The following is a 17,163-nucleotide window of genomic DNA, read 5'->3' as shown; positions in this document are numbered from 1 at the left end:
CTTCTTAGCATTTAAAAGAATGAATCATCTCTCTAACATTTAATAATGTCTTCCTTCAGATAAGCAAAAACAGGAAATTATTGTTGAAGTCTGACAGTTTAAATGAATTTTCAAAAACCTATTTTGAACCCAAAAATAATGAGGTACCTGACACACAAAAGCCTCTGTATGTTGAAAAAGATAATGTGATTACAACCAGATGTAGCCGAAAAGTGAAATTAATAGGCATCTTCAGAAGCTTCAACATTTCATTCTCCTGAGTGTTTACAATGAATCCCTGCACTATCTAAATAACACATTCTGAGATCAAGACTTAAATTAATGATAATTTTTCTATTCATAGTGCAAAAAATTAAAGCCCTGTCTGTGCTATTTATAAAAAGCCATGTGGATTATTTTCAAATTACAGTATACCAACTTGGTTAACTTTCTTGTCTGAAATAATATTCAATCCACACAGCATGCATTTAATGCTTGAAATGAAATACATTCACACTGCACTGCACACCAATGAAGAAAGCAATTTAACCAACTCAACACCTGCTCTCTTTCCTGGAATAACCAGTTTAAATCCATTTACCAATACTTGATTATTCAAAAACAATACAATGCATTCAAGTCAAGATCTAGTAAATGAAAGGTGCCTACAGGTTTATGAAATTAAAAGAAAAAAATTCTTTCAATGATGTTTCATATCAATAGCACTGTTGGATAGGGTATACTGGGGCATAAATTTTTGTTAACACAATGAAAAATCATGTTTTAAACTGTCATTCTCAATAAAATATGAAGGTAATAAGTAACAAATTTTCGAATTTTGTATATTTTTGATGAATGAAATATATCTAACATGCCTACAGTCTCTCAAAAAAACAGAATTAAACAAGCCCTTGGCCTCCTCTTTAAAATAATGATAAATTGAATATACACTGTAGGTAGCGGTTACTTTTAATTCCAATGATTTAATTAAAATACAATGTCTGGAAATTGTTTAATTTCCTACATAATTCCTTTAAAGTGTAAAGTACGGGAAAAAGAATTGATCAAATCAATTATGACTTCATTATGGTTCTAGCATTAAAAGGACACTCTGGAATTATTTACTAGATCTTGACCTGAATTACCAATTACCAATATTTACAAAAAATTCTTTAAATCTGTGTATAGGAAAAAAAAATTCATAATATATTTATTCTGAAACAGTTAAATATATGCAGTTCGTTTATTGACTTTTAGGTAATCAATTTTCTGAGCTTTGGTATTGATAATAAATCAACAATTCTATATCAAATATATACAGTACTTAGTATATACCAGAGTTGTTAGGTAATCTTCCCTCAATGTGAGTTTACCAAGATGAGCATTTTTAATGACTCAATGAAACATTTTTATGTGTGATTAGTTTGGAATTTCTTCAAATTTCCAATAAATGTTACACATATATATACAGTTGAACTTATATCTTGAACACTGATATTTCTAATACAGTGGATATGTCAAAGGGGTTTGCAAGTCCCAACCACTTTTTTAAAAACATATTTTACCCTTGATAGCTCAGATATCTCAGATAGTCAGATATCTGAAGTTTTTAAATAGTCCCATCCAGTCCGAGATAACGAAGTTTGACTGTAATTTGATCATTTGCACCCAAAACAATTTTGCAATGAGAATACAATTAGAAGAGATATTGTACATATTAATTTAATACCATTAAAAAGACTGCTTGAATCAATCATAACTTGTTTTTAAAGCACATGATGCTACAAAGAATTATTTACACTATATATACTTACTACCTTTAAACATTGTAGAACTGAAATTCACAGGAAATCAATTGACAACTTTAACTTAATTATGTGAATAAATTAATTAATTCTAAAATTTTTTTGTTTTCATGTTCCATTCCTAAGCTTAATTTGGGGGGCAAAAAACCACTTTCCCCATGAAATTCAAGGCTCAATTTAGAATCATTCTTGCAGGGAAGGTTTCATTATGATAAAAAGTCTTACTATATAACACAGGTAGAAGTTTGAAAAAAGTAGCAACTGGTACACTGTAAATATACTTTTGACATGGGCATGCAAATTATCTATCATATAGTAACCAATTTAAAAATTATCTTTGTAAATATTTGTTATCTTAAAATAACTGTATACTTACAGTAGCTGTTGATTCAATTCAATGTGACATGAAAGGAAAATAATAAAAGAGTGATATAATTTATGAAGAAGATTTGTAATACAATGATTCATTATACATGTAATAATTAACCACCTAAATGATATTTCATTTTACTGTTTTACTATTTTACTATTACATACTTCTCTGCAAACAAAGAGATGAATAAGATAGGGTGTATATGAAATAGCCACTCAATATTTCTTAACATCTCTCAGCTGACCTAAATGGCTAATATCAAACACTTGTGATGCAACCATAAATCAATCAATACAGGGTTGAGGACATTCGAGCTAATCATGTGTTCATGCTTAAATCCCAACTACGTGTTTTGTATTGAAATTTCATTTCAATTCCATGGAAGAATTTGATATACACAATCAACCCTTTTCTTTATCACTCGAAAAAAATGAGTTAATTATGATGCATCTCTAGTCTATGTTGACGGAAGTGAAGGATGGGCATTCCCAATTTAAAAGCAATTGAGTTTCAATCATTTAATCTATTTTTAAAATATATACAGTTAAGAGAGAAGTGATTTTTACTTAAAACACAAAAATACTTAATGAACATCACTTAATAACATATTTTATTATCCACATACCCATTTTTTCTGTTTCCCTGAAGCCGCCGAAATATTAGGCATATGTTGCGCATGCGTAATACAGTATATCGAGCCCGACTACAGACGAACAAAAACACACCAAAGAAAGATAAATCTTACAAAATTAGGAACACGTGCCGGATAATTTTTCACTTCTAATGTATCTTATTTCGTCTGACAGGTGAGATATTTACCAAATTATAATTTTCACCGGAAAAAATAATTTTCTTACAGGAAATATAGAAAATCCGAATTTTTTTAAAATAAAAATCGTATAGGAATTTTCCTATAGGAGAATCAGACAGATTTGTTAGAGAATAACATCCTATGGGCATTTTGTTCCAATCCTTCCGAAATTCAAACGTAATACATATTTTTTTCTTCTCAAAGAGATACTGATGCAAGTCCTAAGGTGGCATTTTTGCACCCGTTTAAACTGCATGTATCATGCCGTATTATAGACCATTGCTCAAACAGTGTAGAACCACCTTTATTATAAAATATATCACCTGTCAGGTGAGATAAAACCTTTAAAAAATTCCAACAGGAAAAAAATTCCTATAGAAAAAACAATTTTCCTACAGGATATTGAAAATTTTCTACCGGAATAAAAGTACTTCCTATAGGAGTTTAAATTGCGATTGGATTTGAACAAAACTCCCATAGAATTTTGAAATCCGATAGGATATCTTATTTTTCTATACAAGAACTACCCGTCTGGATCAAATTCCTACAGGAAATACCTTTTCCAATAGGAAATATAAATCATAAAGGATTTTCAGAAAATCCTATAGGATTGTCAATTTTTCCTGTAGGATAATTATTTCTCCTATGGGAATTATTTTCCTATGATATATCAATTTTTAAAGGTAAATATCTCCTTTTTCAAGTGAGACACACTAAAAATTAAAGTGTTTATAAAGTCCCTAGACAATGTCTATCAATTGGTATATCTATATAGTTTTTTCCAAAACTGCATCCTAAGGAGGTGGCACCTGAAATACTAGTAATGTTAATCATCCGAAAACCACTTGGATATGAAGATGGGGACCTAATGTGTTCATATATTTTATTTGTGACTCGAGTCACATGCCATTTTTTGGAAATATGGGGCATCAAACAGAAATGATAATTTTCCTGAAATTATTGCTGAAATTTGGCATGGATTTTAAAAAACATTGCCTTATACGGATGGCTTCAAATGCCCGTACATAATGAACACAACAGCAGATGTAAAGATTGTTACAAAATTTTTAAATAACCAAATTATAATGCAAATAAAAAATACTAGAAATGCCATCTTTCCAAAACTTTGCATACAAATAGACACACATTTAATGCCCCATGTAAAAATACATGTAATAAAACTATGGATCACAACTAAACAAAATTGAGATATGACATGAAATAAGCTAATTTTAGTCGAAAACTGGAGTTAATTTTTTTCTTGACATCTATGATATATATAAGCTAAATATTCCAAAATAAATCGAGAGAAATATCAAAATATTGTTCAAATATGTTTTTCAAAACAACATAAATATATCGTAATACACAAACTATCTGGAAGTTTGCTCTGCGATGACAATTAGGAAGCTAAAATAACAGTATTCTAAAACTATTAAGGTAATGAAAATAGTTCATTTTCCTCTTGAAAACCTTTCGCCACAAAATATAGTCCCTAACTCAACTCTGTAAATTGGTAATTTTCTTTTAATAATTTTATTCAATATGGTTTATTTGGCATTGTAAAATATAATTACACATGTACAATTAATATATGATGCAGAATATTTAGACAAGATGTGACATAAAAAAGTTACTCAACAAGAGAGGAACGAACCTCTTTAAGGAAGGAGTCTTTTCTGGTTTTCGACTTGTCAAACGTAAATTTGATTAATTGTTCATTAAATCAAGATGAAAGGAAATTAAAATAGTATATTTTTCTTTCTTTTTTACTATCATACAACTTGGCATAGAAAAATGTAATCAATGTTTAGAATGGAACAAGGACTATATTTTTGGCGTAATATTGGCGTAGGAAAATATCACATGTTGCGCAATTCAGAATTGCTGCAGATTTTATATATATAATGAGTCTGTTTTAGCATTTTAAAAACAATAACAATAATGTTGGATTTTTTTTTAATAATGTGAACTATTTTTAAAATATGATTTGCCTATCAAATAACATTTTTATAAGCTTTTTAAAGCGCCCATTCTATACATTGATTTTTGTGAAAAAATCACTAAAATCAGTTTTTCTCCCTTATGAAACGGTCAATATATTACCTTTTCTGTCAATTTATATCTTTATATAAAGTCTTCATAATACATAAAAATTAGAAATATTTTATTATTGGAAGCATAAAAAAATAATCAAAATTTCTTCAAAATTTAAGATAATTAGAGGAAATGCGGGCTAAGCAATATCAATTTTAGTATAAATATTTATTCCAATTTAGTAGTATAAGCTGACAGACACTCTCATGGTCTATGATTTCATTGAAGATTTGAATCTTCAAATCTTAAACAAATGTCTACAGAACTATAAAGAGCTACACTTATTTTTATCACTCTTTACGTTGAGGAAAAAGGTAGTGACCTTGACCTGACCTTTATCCGAAAACAAAAAGGTCAAATTTAATTAAACTGATAGAATCATTAAGTAATATGATCCGTTTGACTGTGTCAAAATTTCATGCATTTCTTATTATAAGAAGTATGTTTGATAATGAAAAGACTCCTTCCTTAAGCGGGTGCAAAAATGCCACCTTGCAATTGGCACTGGTATAATTATACGGCACAATGTTTTAATTTGTATGTATTGTCTATATGATGTCAGAAATTAACTTGTAATTTAGTCTAAATGAGCGCTAAAAAGACAAAGGAGTTCAGTGCAAATACCTTACAACAATTCTCCTTGAAGAATACCTAAATTGCGGACCTACAGGACCCGGCTTAGAAAATTATATAACGCTAAATCTGAGCAAAGCGGAAAGATCACACATGACCCAACTTAGAGCAGGGATCCTACCAATAAGAATCAAATCGGGACGATAGGTAGAAGAACCTCCAAACGAATTATTATGCACCTGAACTACAGACTTCGTGTTTGACTGTGCGTTTTACAATCAGTGTCGGATTGAGATCCTTGGCTAACAGCTGCTATCACCAGAACTATTGGGCCGTGATAGACAATATGTGTTTACTTATTAGAACCCTACCGGTTTTCACCGGAGGGGACTATAGCTTTCCTCTGCGTCCGTCAGTCTGTCCGTCCGTCCGTCTGTCTGTCAGCAACGACAAGGACTTCAATAGGAACAACACCTACTGAGAATTTCTTCCACCACCACCACACTCCATGCCACAACAAACCCAAAGGTCAGTTCCAGCCCCTGCAGAAAGCTACCCAAGACAGGTATCAAACATCAAGTTGGAAAAGTTTGATGACAAAACATCTGCAGTACAATGATGGGTGAAGCTCATGACATTCATCAGCCTTCAAAAATTGTCTGAGCAAACAACAATTCTATACTTGCCGTTCTTTTTAATCTGAGCAGCGGAGACTTGGTTTAATTAATTAGACACGGTTAGAAAGCTTACACTCAACTCCATCTATCAAGCTTTCACCAATCGGTTTGATCCTCCTTCAAACCACGTCTTTGATCTTTTAGAACCAAACCAAGGAGCAACAGATAGTGTCAAGGACTTTATTTAATTGAGTTACAGAAAAAGCCACTGACTTGAAAATGGACACAAACCAAACCATCAAAGACCATGGGAGGCATAAAAACCAAAATAAAAGCAGATATGGTGAAAGTAAATTCAACCAACATGGAGGACTTTAAAACTCATGTCATGTTAGCGGAGATGGCTCAGTCTATCTGCAACCGGTGCAATGCATTAACGTCCCTCGAACAGCGAATCAGTGCACTAAAGACATCAAATACCAATGTGCTACAGGAGACTAGACGATCCTACAATCCAGCAAAGCAAAAACTGTACTTTGGTAACACCAAAAAACCAGTCGCAGAGGGGTCCGCAGCGCCATGGTTCCAGAGAGGCTGACCAGCAGAAAACATGGGTTCCAAACCGAGACCATCTCGACAGTGCTTATGCTGTAATGAGTCTTGTGATTCATTTTACAATTGTAGAGCCAGAATTAAAAGATGTATTTATTGTAATAGGTAGAATCATTTATGAAAATGCTGTAGAGAACACTAGAAGACGATTAAAAAAAGGCAAATTTGGACAGACAGACATACAAGCACTCACGACACAATCAACAAATCTTCGGAATAGGGATTCGAGCCTATTTAAAGGAATGTTTCTAAAGATGGGCACAGGGACAAATGTCCAATTAGGGTAAACTTTATCACCCTCATCTTAAATTTTGAGTAAAGTTTTCTTGAAATAAAAACTGCTTATTTTGGTTCAGAGTTCAAAATCCAGATTTTCTTTAGGTGATGGGTGCCAATGGACAACTTTTGGCAGTGCTAACAAATAAGAAATGAATTCACAATAAAAATGCTAGGTATACCTTTAGTGATCATATTGGTGATGTTTGCATCACTCATTTATTTTAGGAATCGACTTTTTGAGTGCTACTAACACCACTATAACCTTTGCTAGCACCAACATCATGCACTTTCCAGAAAAGCACAATTCACCAAATGTTCGTGTTGTTGACACAGTTCATGATTAGCATGACATACTCATCCAGTTGAAATACCAGCTAGGTCAGAAATGGTTGTACAAGTTTAAGTCAGAATTTCACGTCAACAACAACAAGATAAAGAAGTGTTACTTGGGCTACATGCTAAACTTTTAGCAAAGTCTAGAATTTAAGTGATATAAAATGTTTTTTAAAGGTTCATAAGCAAATGGGTGTCAATAAAATCATGAATCCTCATTGTCACGACATTTCCTTGCCTCACAATTATACCGTTGCTCATGCTATGGAAATAAAACAAAAACACATTTTCCTATTAGGTGCTACATCTCAGAACAAAAGCAAAGTTCCACAAGTATATGAAATCACAACAGAAATTCAAAAAAAAAAGGAAATTCATTTCAATCTTAACAATGCAGATTTAGAACTAAATCAAAAACAAAATATTTCAGAATTTTTGGCTAATTACATGGAAAACTTTGATTTGACAGAGTTAAGTAGAACAGCTTTACACAAAATTCACATAGAAACAAAACATGGCTTGCGACCTGTTCGATCACCCTTTTACAGAATATCTCTCCATGAATCTAGGGAAATTGATAGGTAACCTTAAGGTCTTTCGATTGTCGCATGACGTCATTGTGAGCATTCCGGAATATTTCACCGTTATCGGTTATAATAGTGTTATGTGATGCATGGCCAATATTTTTTGGTTTATACTTGTGTTTAACACATTTTTAAGATATGTAAAGTGAAATGATACCGATGTTTAACAATTTATAGGGAGTAGTTTGAGTTGAAATTGCTGAATTCAATTAAAAACTGATTAAACCGTACATAGGCAAACTTGACAGAGGCTACAATTTATAATCTTTAACCTGCCAAGGTAAACATTTCATTGCATATTTCGATAGTATGTATAATGAATTTCAATTGTACAAATTTTCAGTTAGTTTGAACCATTATTTCAAAAGTTATAGACTATTTTTGCTGCTAAACCGTACTTATTAATAGTTAAAATATTGTATTAAAATGCACTGTAAATGCGATATTTTTTATACTGGCAACTTTTAATTGCCTTAAAATGTTTAAAAACATTAAATAAAGGATTGCAAATAATTTCTTTTAAACAAGTGAAAAGCTGTCAATGTGACAAAAAACCTTAAGTTTTCTTTTCTTTAATGTGAACAGTATCCCTAATCCACGTAAACCCTGAATTGATAAACACTACCTACCATTTCCAGTGAAATGGAGGCCCTATATGTAATTTTTGCCAAAAATATGACTAAGTTCAAAAGCTGTTTTTTTTTCTCATAAAAATCAGATATCAAAATCCTTGTAATATGCACACCTCTGATACATGTACAATTATTCTGCAAAAGGACAACTTCCTATCTTGAAAACTGTTGGAGGAATTATCCGTACAATGAGAATACCCTATTTGCAATATTTTGTCAAAAAATGGTTGAGTTCAAAAGCTAGTATTTTTTTCATAAATTATTAGAAATCAAAATCTTAGAAATATGCACACCTTTGATATATGTACAATTAATCTGCAAAAGAACAACTTCCAATTTTGAAAACTGTAGGAGAGGTTATCCGTAGAATTAGAGTACCCTTTTGGCAGCCGCCCGCCAGCCCGCCCGCCATTTTCACCATTTTAATAACCGGATTCTTCCGTTGGAAAACCCAGTTAAAATGCTTTATTATATAGAAATCAGTTAAAAAAATGTGATGTTCGTCGCAGAGCTGTCGTCGCTATAACTGCCCTGATAGTGTACCTGTGTTAGCTCCTGCAGCATGAACAAAATATTTGCAACATATCAATATTTAAGTTCAATTTGAATGTTTACATATTAATCTTCAAATTTAAATAAAAATTACACGGATTAAACCATAAAAAACATCAAGGGTGGAGAAACCTTAAGAAATGCTTGACATAATTCAAGCTTTTAACTCTGAATGGCACTCACCAGTAGTCTTGGTCCAAAAAGAAAAATAGTACTTACAAGTTTGCGTGTCAATACAGGGCGTTGAACAAGATAGCAACACCCATGTCTTTTCCCTTGACCCATAAAGAAAGCGTTTTTGATGCAATTGGTGAAGCTATTACAACTTATTTTACTAATCTCGATTTAATGTCAGGTTTTTGGCAGATGGAGTTGGATGAAGGAAGTAGGGAAAAAGCAGCATTTATCCCACAGAGTGGCGTTTTATGAGTGAGAAAAAAAAGAATGCCGCTTGGGTTACACAATTCTCCAATTTTTCTTTTTCAGACATTAATGGGAAATGTTCTTTGAGTTTATTTTATTCAAGGGAAGACAATAGTTAACATGAGTTTATTTTATTCAAGGGAAGACAATAGTTTACATGAGCTCCTCATTACTGAAGAGGAAGTAGATGACCAAGGTGTAGGTATACATAGTAGTAAACAACCTGGCCCTGATGGTAGGTCTCCAAGGATATTGAGAGAGATATCTTGTATTATCTACTTCTATAAAGATTAATTTTTCAACACACCATTAAGACTAAGAAAACTTATATATATTTATATAATTTAATACTAGTAATTGACAATGATGTAATATATAAATATCAGATCTGGTTATCAGCCTGTTGACTCAACTATAAATCAACTTCTATAACACTTTGATTTCTAGTCTAGCAAAGGAAAAGACATACAACTAATGTTTTGGGTGATATCTCTAAGGCTTTTGACAAAGTTTTGCATAATGATCATTTACTCAGATCATAGGCGTCGGAACCGGGGGGGGGGGGGGGGGGGCTAACTATAGGTATCCCCCCCCCCCCCAAGGATTAGGAATTCCATGATTTTGGGATTTACTTTTTTCTCAATATTTCTGAGGATTAGTCTAGCCCCCCCCCCCCACTTTCAATTTGCTTCCGACGTCAGTGCAGATAGACAACAAAAACTTTTAAAAGATGGTTTCACATTTTATTCTGAAATTATAAATGCTTGTGGCCCTTAAGGCTATGTTTTAAAAAAACCCAACCATATCTATTGTTATTTTATATCAATAATTTTTGTGATGATCTAGTTAATAATACACGACTTTTTGCTGATAAAATTCTTGATATACTATTATAGACAACTATATAACTAATCTGACAGGGTAACTTAGCATAGGTTGAATGATTTTAAAATGACTTGAATTCAATGCTTACAAAACCTGTTAAATTCGGAGAACATTGGCCTGTATTCTTCAGAAAAAATATAATACTCACCTAGGCCTCTGTAATTAAAGCATTGCTATGTGGGCGTCACATACCCTTTTAATCCTGATAAAGCTTCGAAAACATGAATGTTCTTCAAAGGCTTAAAGGGGCATGGTCACGAATTTGGTCAAATTTTATTTTCTGTTTTTATTATTTATAATTCTTTAGGAATACATTTCTAATGATAAATTGAAATTTGAGAGTCAGTCGCAGAGTTATAAGCAGGATGCAGGGCTCAGAATTCTTTGTAATGAATACAAGGCTCGTGCCCTGTTATTGTTTACATACATGTGTAGGTTCAATATACCAGTAAAAAATCTTTTTCAAGCTGATTTGTCTATAATCTTCTTCTTTTTGAGCATAAATAAACAGTCCCTAACGATTAACATATTCATGTTAGGTCTAAAACTGGAATTTGCACTACAACATTCAAAATGTAAACAAAAGCTTTGTTTACATAGCAAATAATTGTAAGCTCTGTACTAAACTATAGTCTGTCCCAAGATATCTTGGATTCACATTTTGCTTAATTGCTTGATATTTATAAATACATCAGGGTTCAAACGATGTTCATTCAAAAGAATAAAATTTTTCCAAGATTTCTCAGTCGAAACGCCCCTGTTAGCGTATCAGGTTTCAATACAATGCTTAAAAATGTGATGTCTACAGAGATTTTGTATTGCAGCAAGCCCGGATGATAACGTTGAAAAATTGCGCGATGTATTCCGAATGGAGTAAAGATGTAAACATTCCCCATTATTAATCTCCGTAAGGAACCTGTTTTCGTTCCTGTGAATTTTTCTGAGTGACAGTTGATAATGTGTCAATGAAATTATCTTGGAAATTATCCCTTTCAGCTATTACAAGTGCACGTCTTTCACAGGTATGTGTATTTTTTTTTTAAAAATCGTCCAAATGTGCTGCATAAATATCTTGGGACAGAGCTTATAATTATTATAATATTATTAGCTTATAACTCACCGAATGACTCTTAAGTTTTGGTTGCCTGTTGAAAATGCCTTACTGAAGCATTGCTAACATTAAAACCGGAAAAAGAGTTTTTTAAAGTAATCGCAAAACTCTTGTCAAGATATATTTTGCTTTAATCAAAACTGTTCTTGATTACTCTGACATTGTTTGGGATAACTGCTAAAAAAGGATGTTAAATCTTAAAACATATTAAGTTGTTATTCCCCTCGTATACAAATCCTTACGATAAAATAGGATGAGGCCTTCTACAAATTAGTAGTAACCTTCACTAGTTAAAATCATTAATGGTGATTCACCTCAGTACTAGTGTTTGTATGATTTACAATTTACGCTTATAATCTAAGATCCTGTGATGTGCAATTTAAATTTCCACAAATTTGAACTACATTTTACATGCCATTGGACAGTTTTCCCCTTCCACTGTCAAATTATGGCCCAACTTACCTGATAAAACAACGCTTCTTAAATATCACTGTCAAATTATGGCCCAACTTACCTGATAAAACAATGCTTCTTAAATATCCTCTTTCAGGGTGTACTAGAATCTTATTTTTACAGGAAAATTAAACTTTTTCATAATGAAACACGTAAATATAATAAAATACATTGTCAATTAAGGAACAATACAAGATCTAAATAGCAGACATGTTCAATCATGGTTTATTAGAAACTGATATGTGTAGTAATTGTATACATTCAGTAGAATTATCTTATCATTAGTTTTTCTTATGTTCTAAGATTGAATAAGTAATTGTTACAATATGGTGCTTACAGCAGGATGACCAGTTTTCTTCTTCGAGATAGCCAAGAGAGTACAGTTTAATAACATACACATGATTGAACACATTTACTAGCCCCTGTTGAAATAAATTTTTCTATTGCATGTATTAATTGTCAAAAATTTTCTACACTGTTGAAAAAAGAACTTAAAAATGGACGAATGGAAAAGTTCTGCAGGGAATAACAAGTTATTATTAGAATTTCTTTGTTAGCTGTAAAATGTTTTAGAATAAAACCCAATATTGTAAAATGATCTTTATCAAACGATTTGGATTGTCATCCGATGAAGTAAAAAATAAGAGGTTTTATAATTAAAGTATTTTAGTATTTAATACTGCTTTAATTTTCATATTCCTCACGTCCATATTCTTACAATCATAGAAATTGTGCTGTCACAAGACTTTAAAATAGTATTTATTAAAAAGCATACCATTATTAACAGACTCTATGTTGAAAAATATATTCTTCTAAAAAACTGCAGATACCAAGAGTATAATAACTATTGGTTAAACATCCTCCAAAAGCTAGAATCACCTTTCCCCTATCCCCAGCTTTATTTTTATTTTTTTTCTATTCTTTCCCTCCTCCCCATGGGTGAATTGAATCAAAATCATATGCTGGTAAATCCTGATTTATGGAAACACACTTTGTTAAATATGCATGTGTATTATGTTTATGTCTATGCCAATGTACATATCATACATGCATGTATTTAAGTATGTACACGAATATAAGAGCAAGATTAATTTATAGTAAGTCAGTGAATTTCCTTTTTAAACTTATAGACAAATCACCCAATTTCTACCCCTCCCTCATCCCCTCGCCCCGATTATATACCCCCCAAAAATAACAACTTTCATGACAATAATAAAATTATATTGCTGATAAAGTACACTTGTGTATATACATCTGTATAATCATATTATACTAGAGAAATATATCAAACAACTTTATTATAAGTTTATATGTCTTATATCACTTGTTTCAGTTCTTTCTGTTTCTTGTGAAAGTTGTATTTAAATAAAATTAAAAAAAAAAAGCATTAAAATGTGAAATTGAAAATCACAAACATAGTTCCTTATTATCAAAGAGAACGAACCGGAAAGCTGCCCCCAGTGTATTGTTCAGTTTCCTAATGCTGGAAAAGTTTAATTGTTTCAACTGTTTTTCGCGTCCTGGCTTGTATATATGGAGTCCATAGCTATGTGACCATTTGTAATTTTGTTTAAATAGATAGGTAGGGTGTGGATAAAATGAACAGTAATGCCTTTCTAAGTGAATAAGATTGGGATTCTGTTTAGCCAGTTTAGTTGCCATGATTACAGAGTTTTGCCCCCATGAGTTTGGTTTGTAAGCGGAGTAGCTGTTCATCCATTTTTTGATAAATGCTGAGTTTTTACTAGCTATAATCACCGCACTTCCGAGATAACCGTCCGACGCCACTCCCATGGTACACTCTCTTTCACGGAACTTGTCTAAGGATGTAAGCAGCAGTTGGTCAGTATCAAGATAAATCCCTCCATATTCTGAAACAAACATTTATCAAATGTAAAATAATGTTTTAAAAAGAATTCTACATTGATCCATCAAATAGTGCGCTAATGTGTCGTGCCACCTTACTGCTTATTCTCACATGTCGAAAAAAAGTATAAAAGTTAAAAAGTATTTTTTGCGCTCTTAATGACTGCTTTTCTGGTACTTGTCAATCCAGAAATACTTAAAGCATTCTAAGAATGTTAGCAAATACTTTAAAAGTATAGAGAGGTTTATAATTGTATGTGTGGCTTCCATCTGGCTTTCCATAGGAAAATAGGTTTGTTCATTTAAATTGAATGTTTTACTTCGATACTTAACAAACTGATTTTAATAATATTGTTTTCTAAGAGTTTGGATATTCCAGTGTACACGTACAGGGGATAACCAATGTCATAATGTCTGCAAAAAGGGTCATCTGAACAACCAATCTCACTTCAAAAGGAAAAAGTCACACAATAATATATACCTTTCAGAATCTGCAGCCTGAGTATGTCCGACTTGTGCTCAACAAATACGATCTTCCGGTTTCCTATTTTTGATGGAGGGTTCACACTAACTGGTATGATGTTAGACACATACAGGAGTAAAAGATTCCACCATTTACCCGATGGTAACGTATCGTAATACAAAAATATCAAACAAGGGTGTTGTTTTTTATAACCACTAAAGATGCTAACAAAAAATATGAAATCAAACTTTCCTTTTCCCAACCAAATGTAGTGTAAAATATTTGGAACTAAGAATTGTGTTGTACAAAACTTGTCGATAACTTGTTTGAGACACGTACCAGGAAATTTCAAAGACTCATTTAAGTTTTCTCTCGCTTCCAATTTTACGTCATAATTGACACACGAAGGTATAAATTGGCTCCGAATCAGTTCTTTACTGGTTCCATTGACCTCTAATGATTTGTTTGAGCAAGGAATGTATGTTTTAAAGCTCCAGTCTCTACCTCCTACGGGTGCAAAATCTAAAATAAATCCAAACGTGAAACTCATAGTTGAATATTCATTACATAAATAATAATTATAATAACATGTAAGGTACCTCACACAGCCAAGGCATACAGACATTACGTCACAAGTTGACAGTTTTGTTAAATTGCTTACATCAATCAATTTGGTTGAATGTCGTCATAGCTCAGTGGTTCAAATATTGTGCTTGTAAACCGCCGATCATGAGTTAGAACCCACCTTGGGCTTTTGCTTATATTCACTGAATTAATTTTTCAATATATAGTTATAATCGAATTTGCATATTGTTTCGCCTATTTGACTTATATAGTTAGATATCATCTATCTTTTATATTGATTAATTAACTTTTTGCTGATTTGAGAAACTTTTTCAAGGTTTAGTGAGTCAACCTTAAGAGAATTTGCTTTAAAACCACCTTTGCTAGCCAAGTGTCCGATTCGCTTTTCGGGAGATGAGAAAAACGAATCGGACACTTGGCTACCGAAGCTGCTTTAAAACATATTCCCTTTGAACTCTTTTGATTTATCTAAGGAACAATACGCCTGCAGTTGAACATATATACCTTCAAATGTGTTCGTGAATACTGTTTTGGACACATTATTTTTCTTCAAGAATAATATGGCTGTTTCAATATCACAAGATTCCTCCCGGCTGTTCCCAACTTTTGCTTTCCTGTATACTAATTTTAACAGTTTCTGCATCCCATGAAGTCTATATTTTAGTCTTTGTGCTTCGTCATCCCCTTTTTTCAAACAAATCCTGCTACCTTTTTCATAGTTTGGATAGAATAGCAAGGTGACATAAACAAGGATACCTAATTGGATTATCAAAAAACAAAGTGTGAAGGCGGCCCTGAAAGAAATTAAATTTACATTTTAATTGTAGTACAACTATTTATCTTTTTATCAATCGATCACATTACCAACTTTAAAATTTTATTACATGAAAATATCAGAAAACAGAGTTTTTTGAGGGTATTATTAAACACTCGAGCAAAACACAATTAAAAAATTTAGTGGACACTTGAAAAAACCTGTTACCTGTAATTCATGGTTGGGATAGACTTTAAATATACCATTATGAGCATTCGGGATATGGAAAATTGAGCTTTCCTTAATCAACTCAAAAAACGGAAAACATTGTGGACATTTGCAAAAAATGATCTATGGAATCTTGAAGCATTGGTGATGTTAAATACATGCAGCGGGAAAAAAAGACACAATCTGGCAGAACGGAAAGCACATCTGAAAAATTATAGACCTGTTTTAAGGACCTGTTGTCAATTACTTTTAATTTTTTAGCAAAACGGTAAATTTCTCATTTAATTTTCTTATATTTGCATAGCTTTTGCAAAAGTATAAATTTCATGAACCCCGACCAAGGGGTTTTGACTGCAGAGAGGGGACAAATTGTCAAGTAATATAATTGTATTTGGTTGAAATTGTTTGGGAGGGTAACTGTTGAAATTGACACCTCTCGAAAACCATTGTCAACCTCCGCTCCGCGTCGGTTGGCAATGGTTGTCTCGGGGTGTCAATTTCAATAGTTACCCTCCCTAACAAGCACTATTTATATAATACTTATCTTATGTTACTTATCTTTATTTTTACAAAGAAGAGGGGGGCTAGCTAGTAATTCTCTCTTGACGACCATTTGTACCAAAAAATACCAACATTTACTTACATAACGTGAAAGAGTGTCCGTTAGTGCAACAACATCGCAAACTAGGCTACTTGCGTCTCTCTGTCCGACAGCTCATTTATGCGACGCAGTATAGCCTTTGAATTTTCTTGTTATTTAAAGATCCATAAGGAATACACCTACCTTTATAACTTATGATTATCTCTTTGTCAACAAGTACTTTTGATGTAACGCAATAACTCAAATTCCCTCCTTTTCACCGATGTACTATCTCTGTTTCTACTATATATAAAAACAGCAAGACAAATGCACAATTGTAGACCTGACAATTGTCTATTATCTCATTTTATCTTTAACACAGCAGACATGTTCATAAGGCATTTGAATGTGACGCAGTATTTTAAAATCACCGAGAAACTGTCATTGTTTTGCAGTCGACCATTGGAAATGAGGTGCGGCAGAAATCACAATTCATCATATTGTTTGTCTGTCCGTCCAGTGATAAAACTATTTGATATTTCGAATAAATAGAAGTTTTTACAAGTTC

The 17,163-nt window shown here is 32.4% G+C and overlaps 1 protein-coding gene across 2 annotated transcripts; it reads right to left on the bottom strand.

Moving 5' to 3' along the window:
* Positions 1–13,460: 13,460 nt before the first annotated feature.
* LOC128190129 (uncharacterized) lies at positions 13,461–16,891 on the bottom strand. Of its 2 annotated transcripts, none has more exons than XM_052862043.1 (5): positions 16,800–16,891; positions 16,016–16,219; positions 15,538–15,827; positions 14,467–14,970; positions 13,461–13,990 (listed from the first exon to the last, which is right to left on the bottom strand). In XM_052862043.1, the coding sequence occupies exons 2-5, from the start codon at positions 16,060–16,062 to the stop codon at positions 13,527–13,529; spliced, it is 1,305 nt and encodes a 434-aa protein (XP_052718003.1). In that variant the 5' UTR covers positions 16,063–16,219; positions 16,800–16,891; the 3' UTR covers positions 13,461–13,526. The 2 variants fall into 2 exon arrangements, with proteins under 2 accessions (XP_052718003.1, XP_052718002.1); XM_052862042.1 differs by lacking the exon at positions 16,800–16,891 and adding an exon at positions 16,659–16,746.
* Between the last annotated feature and the right edge of the window lie 272 nt (positions 16,892–17,163).

Source organism: Crassostrea angulata, chromosome 6 (genome assembly GCF_025612915.1).
Source record: "Crassostrea angulata isolate pt1a10 chromosome 6, ASM2561291v2, whole genome shotgun sequence".
Taxonomy (NCBI): domain Eukaryota; kingdom Metazoa; phylum Mollusca; class Bivalvia; order Ostreida; family Ostreidae; genus Magallana; species Magallana angulata.
This window is presented reverse-complemented; position numbering and strand designations above follow the sequence as displayed.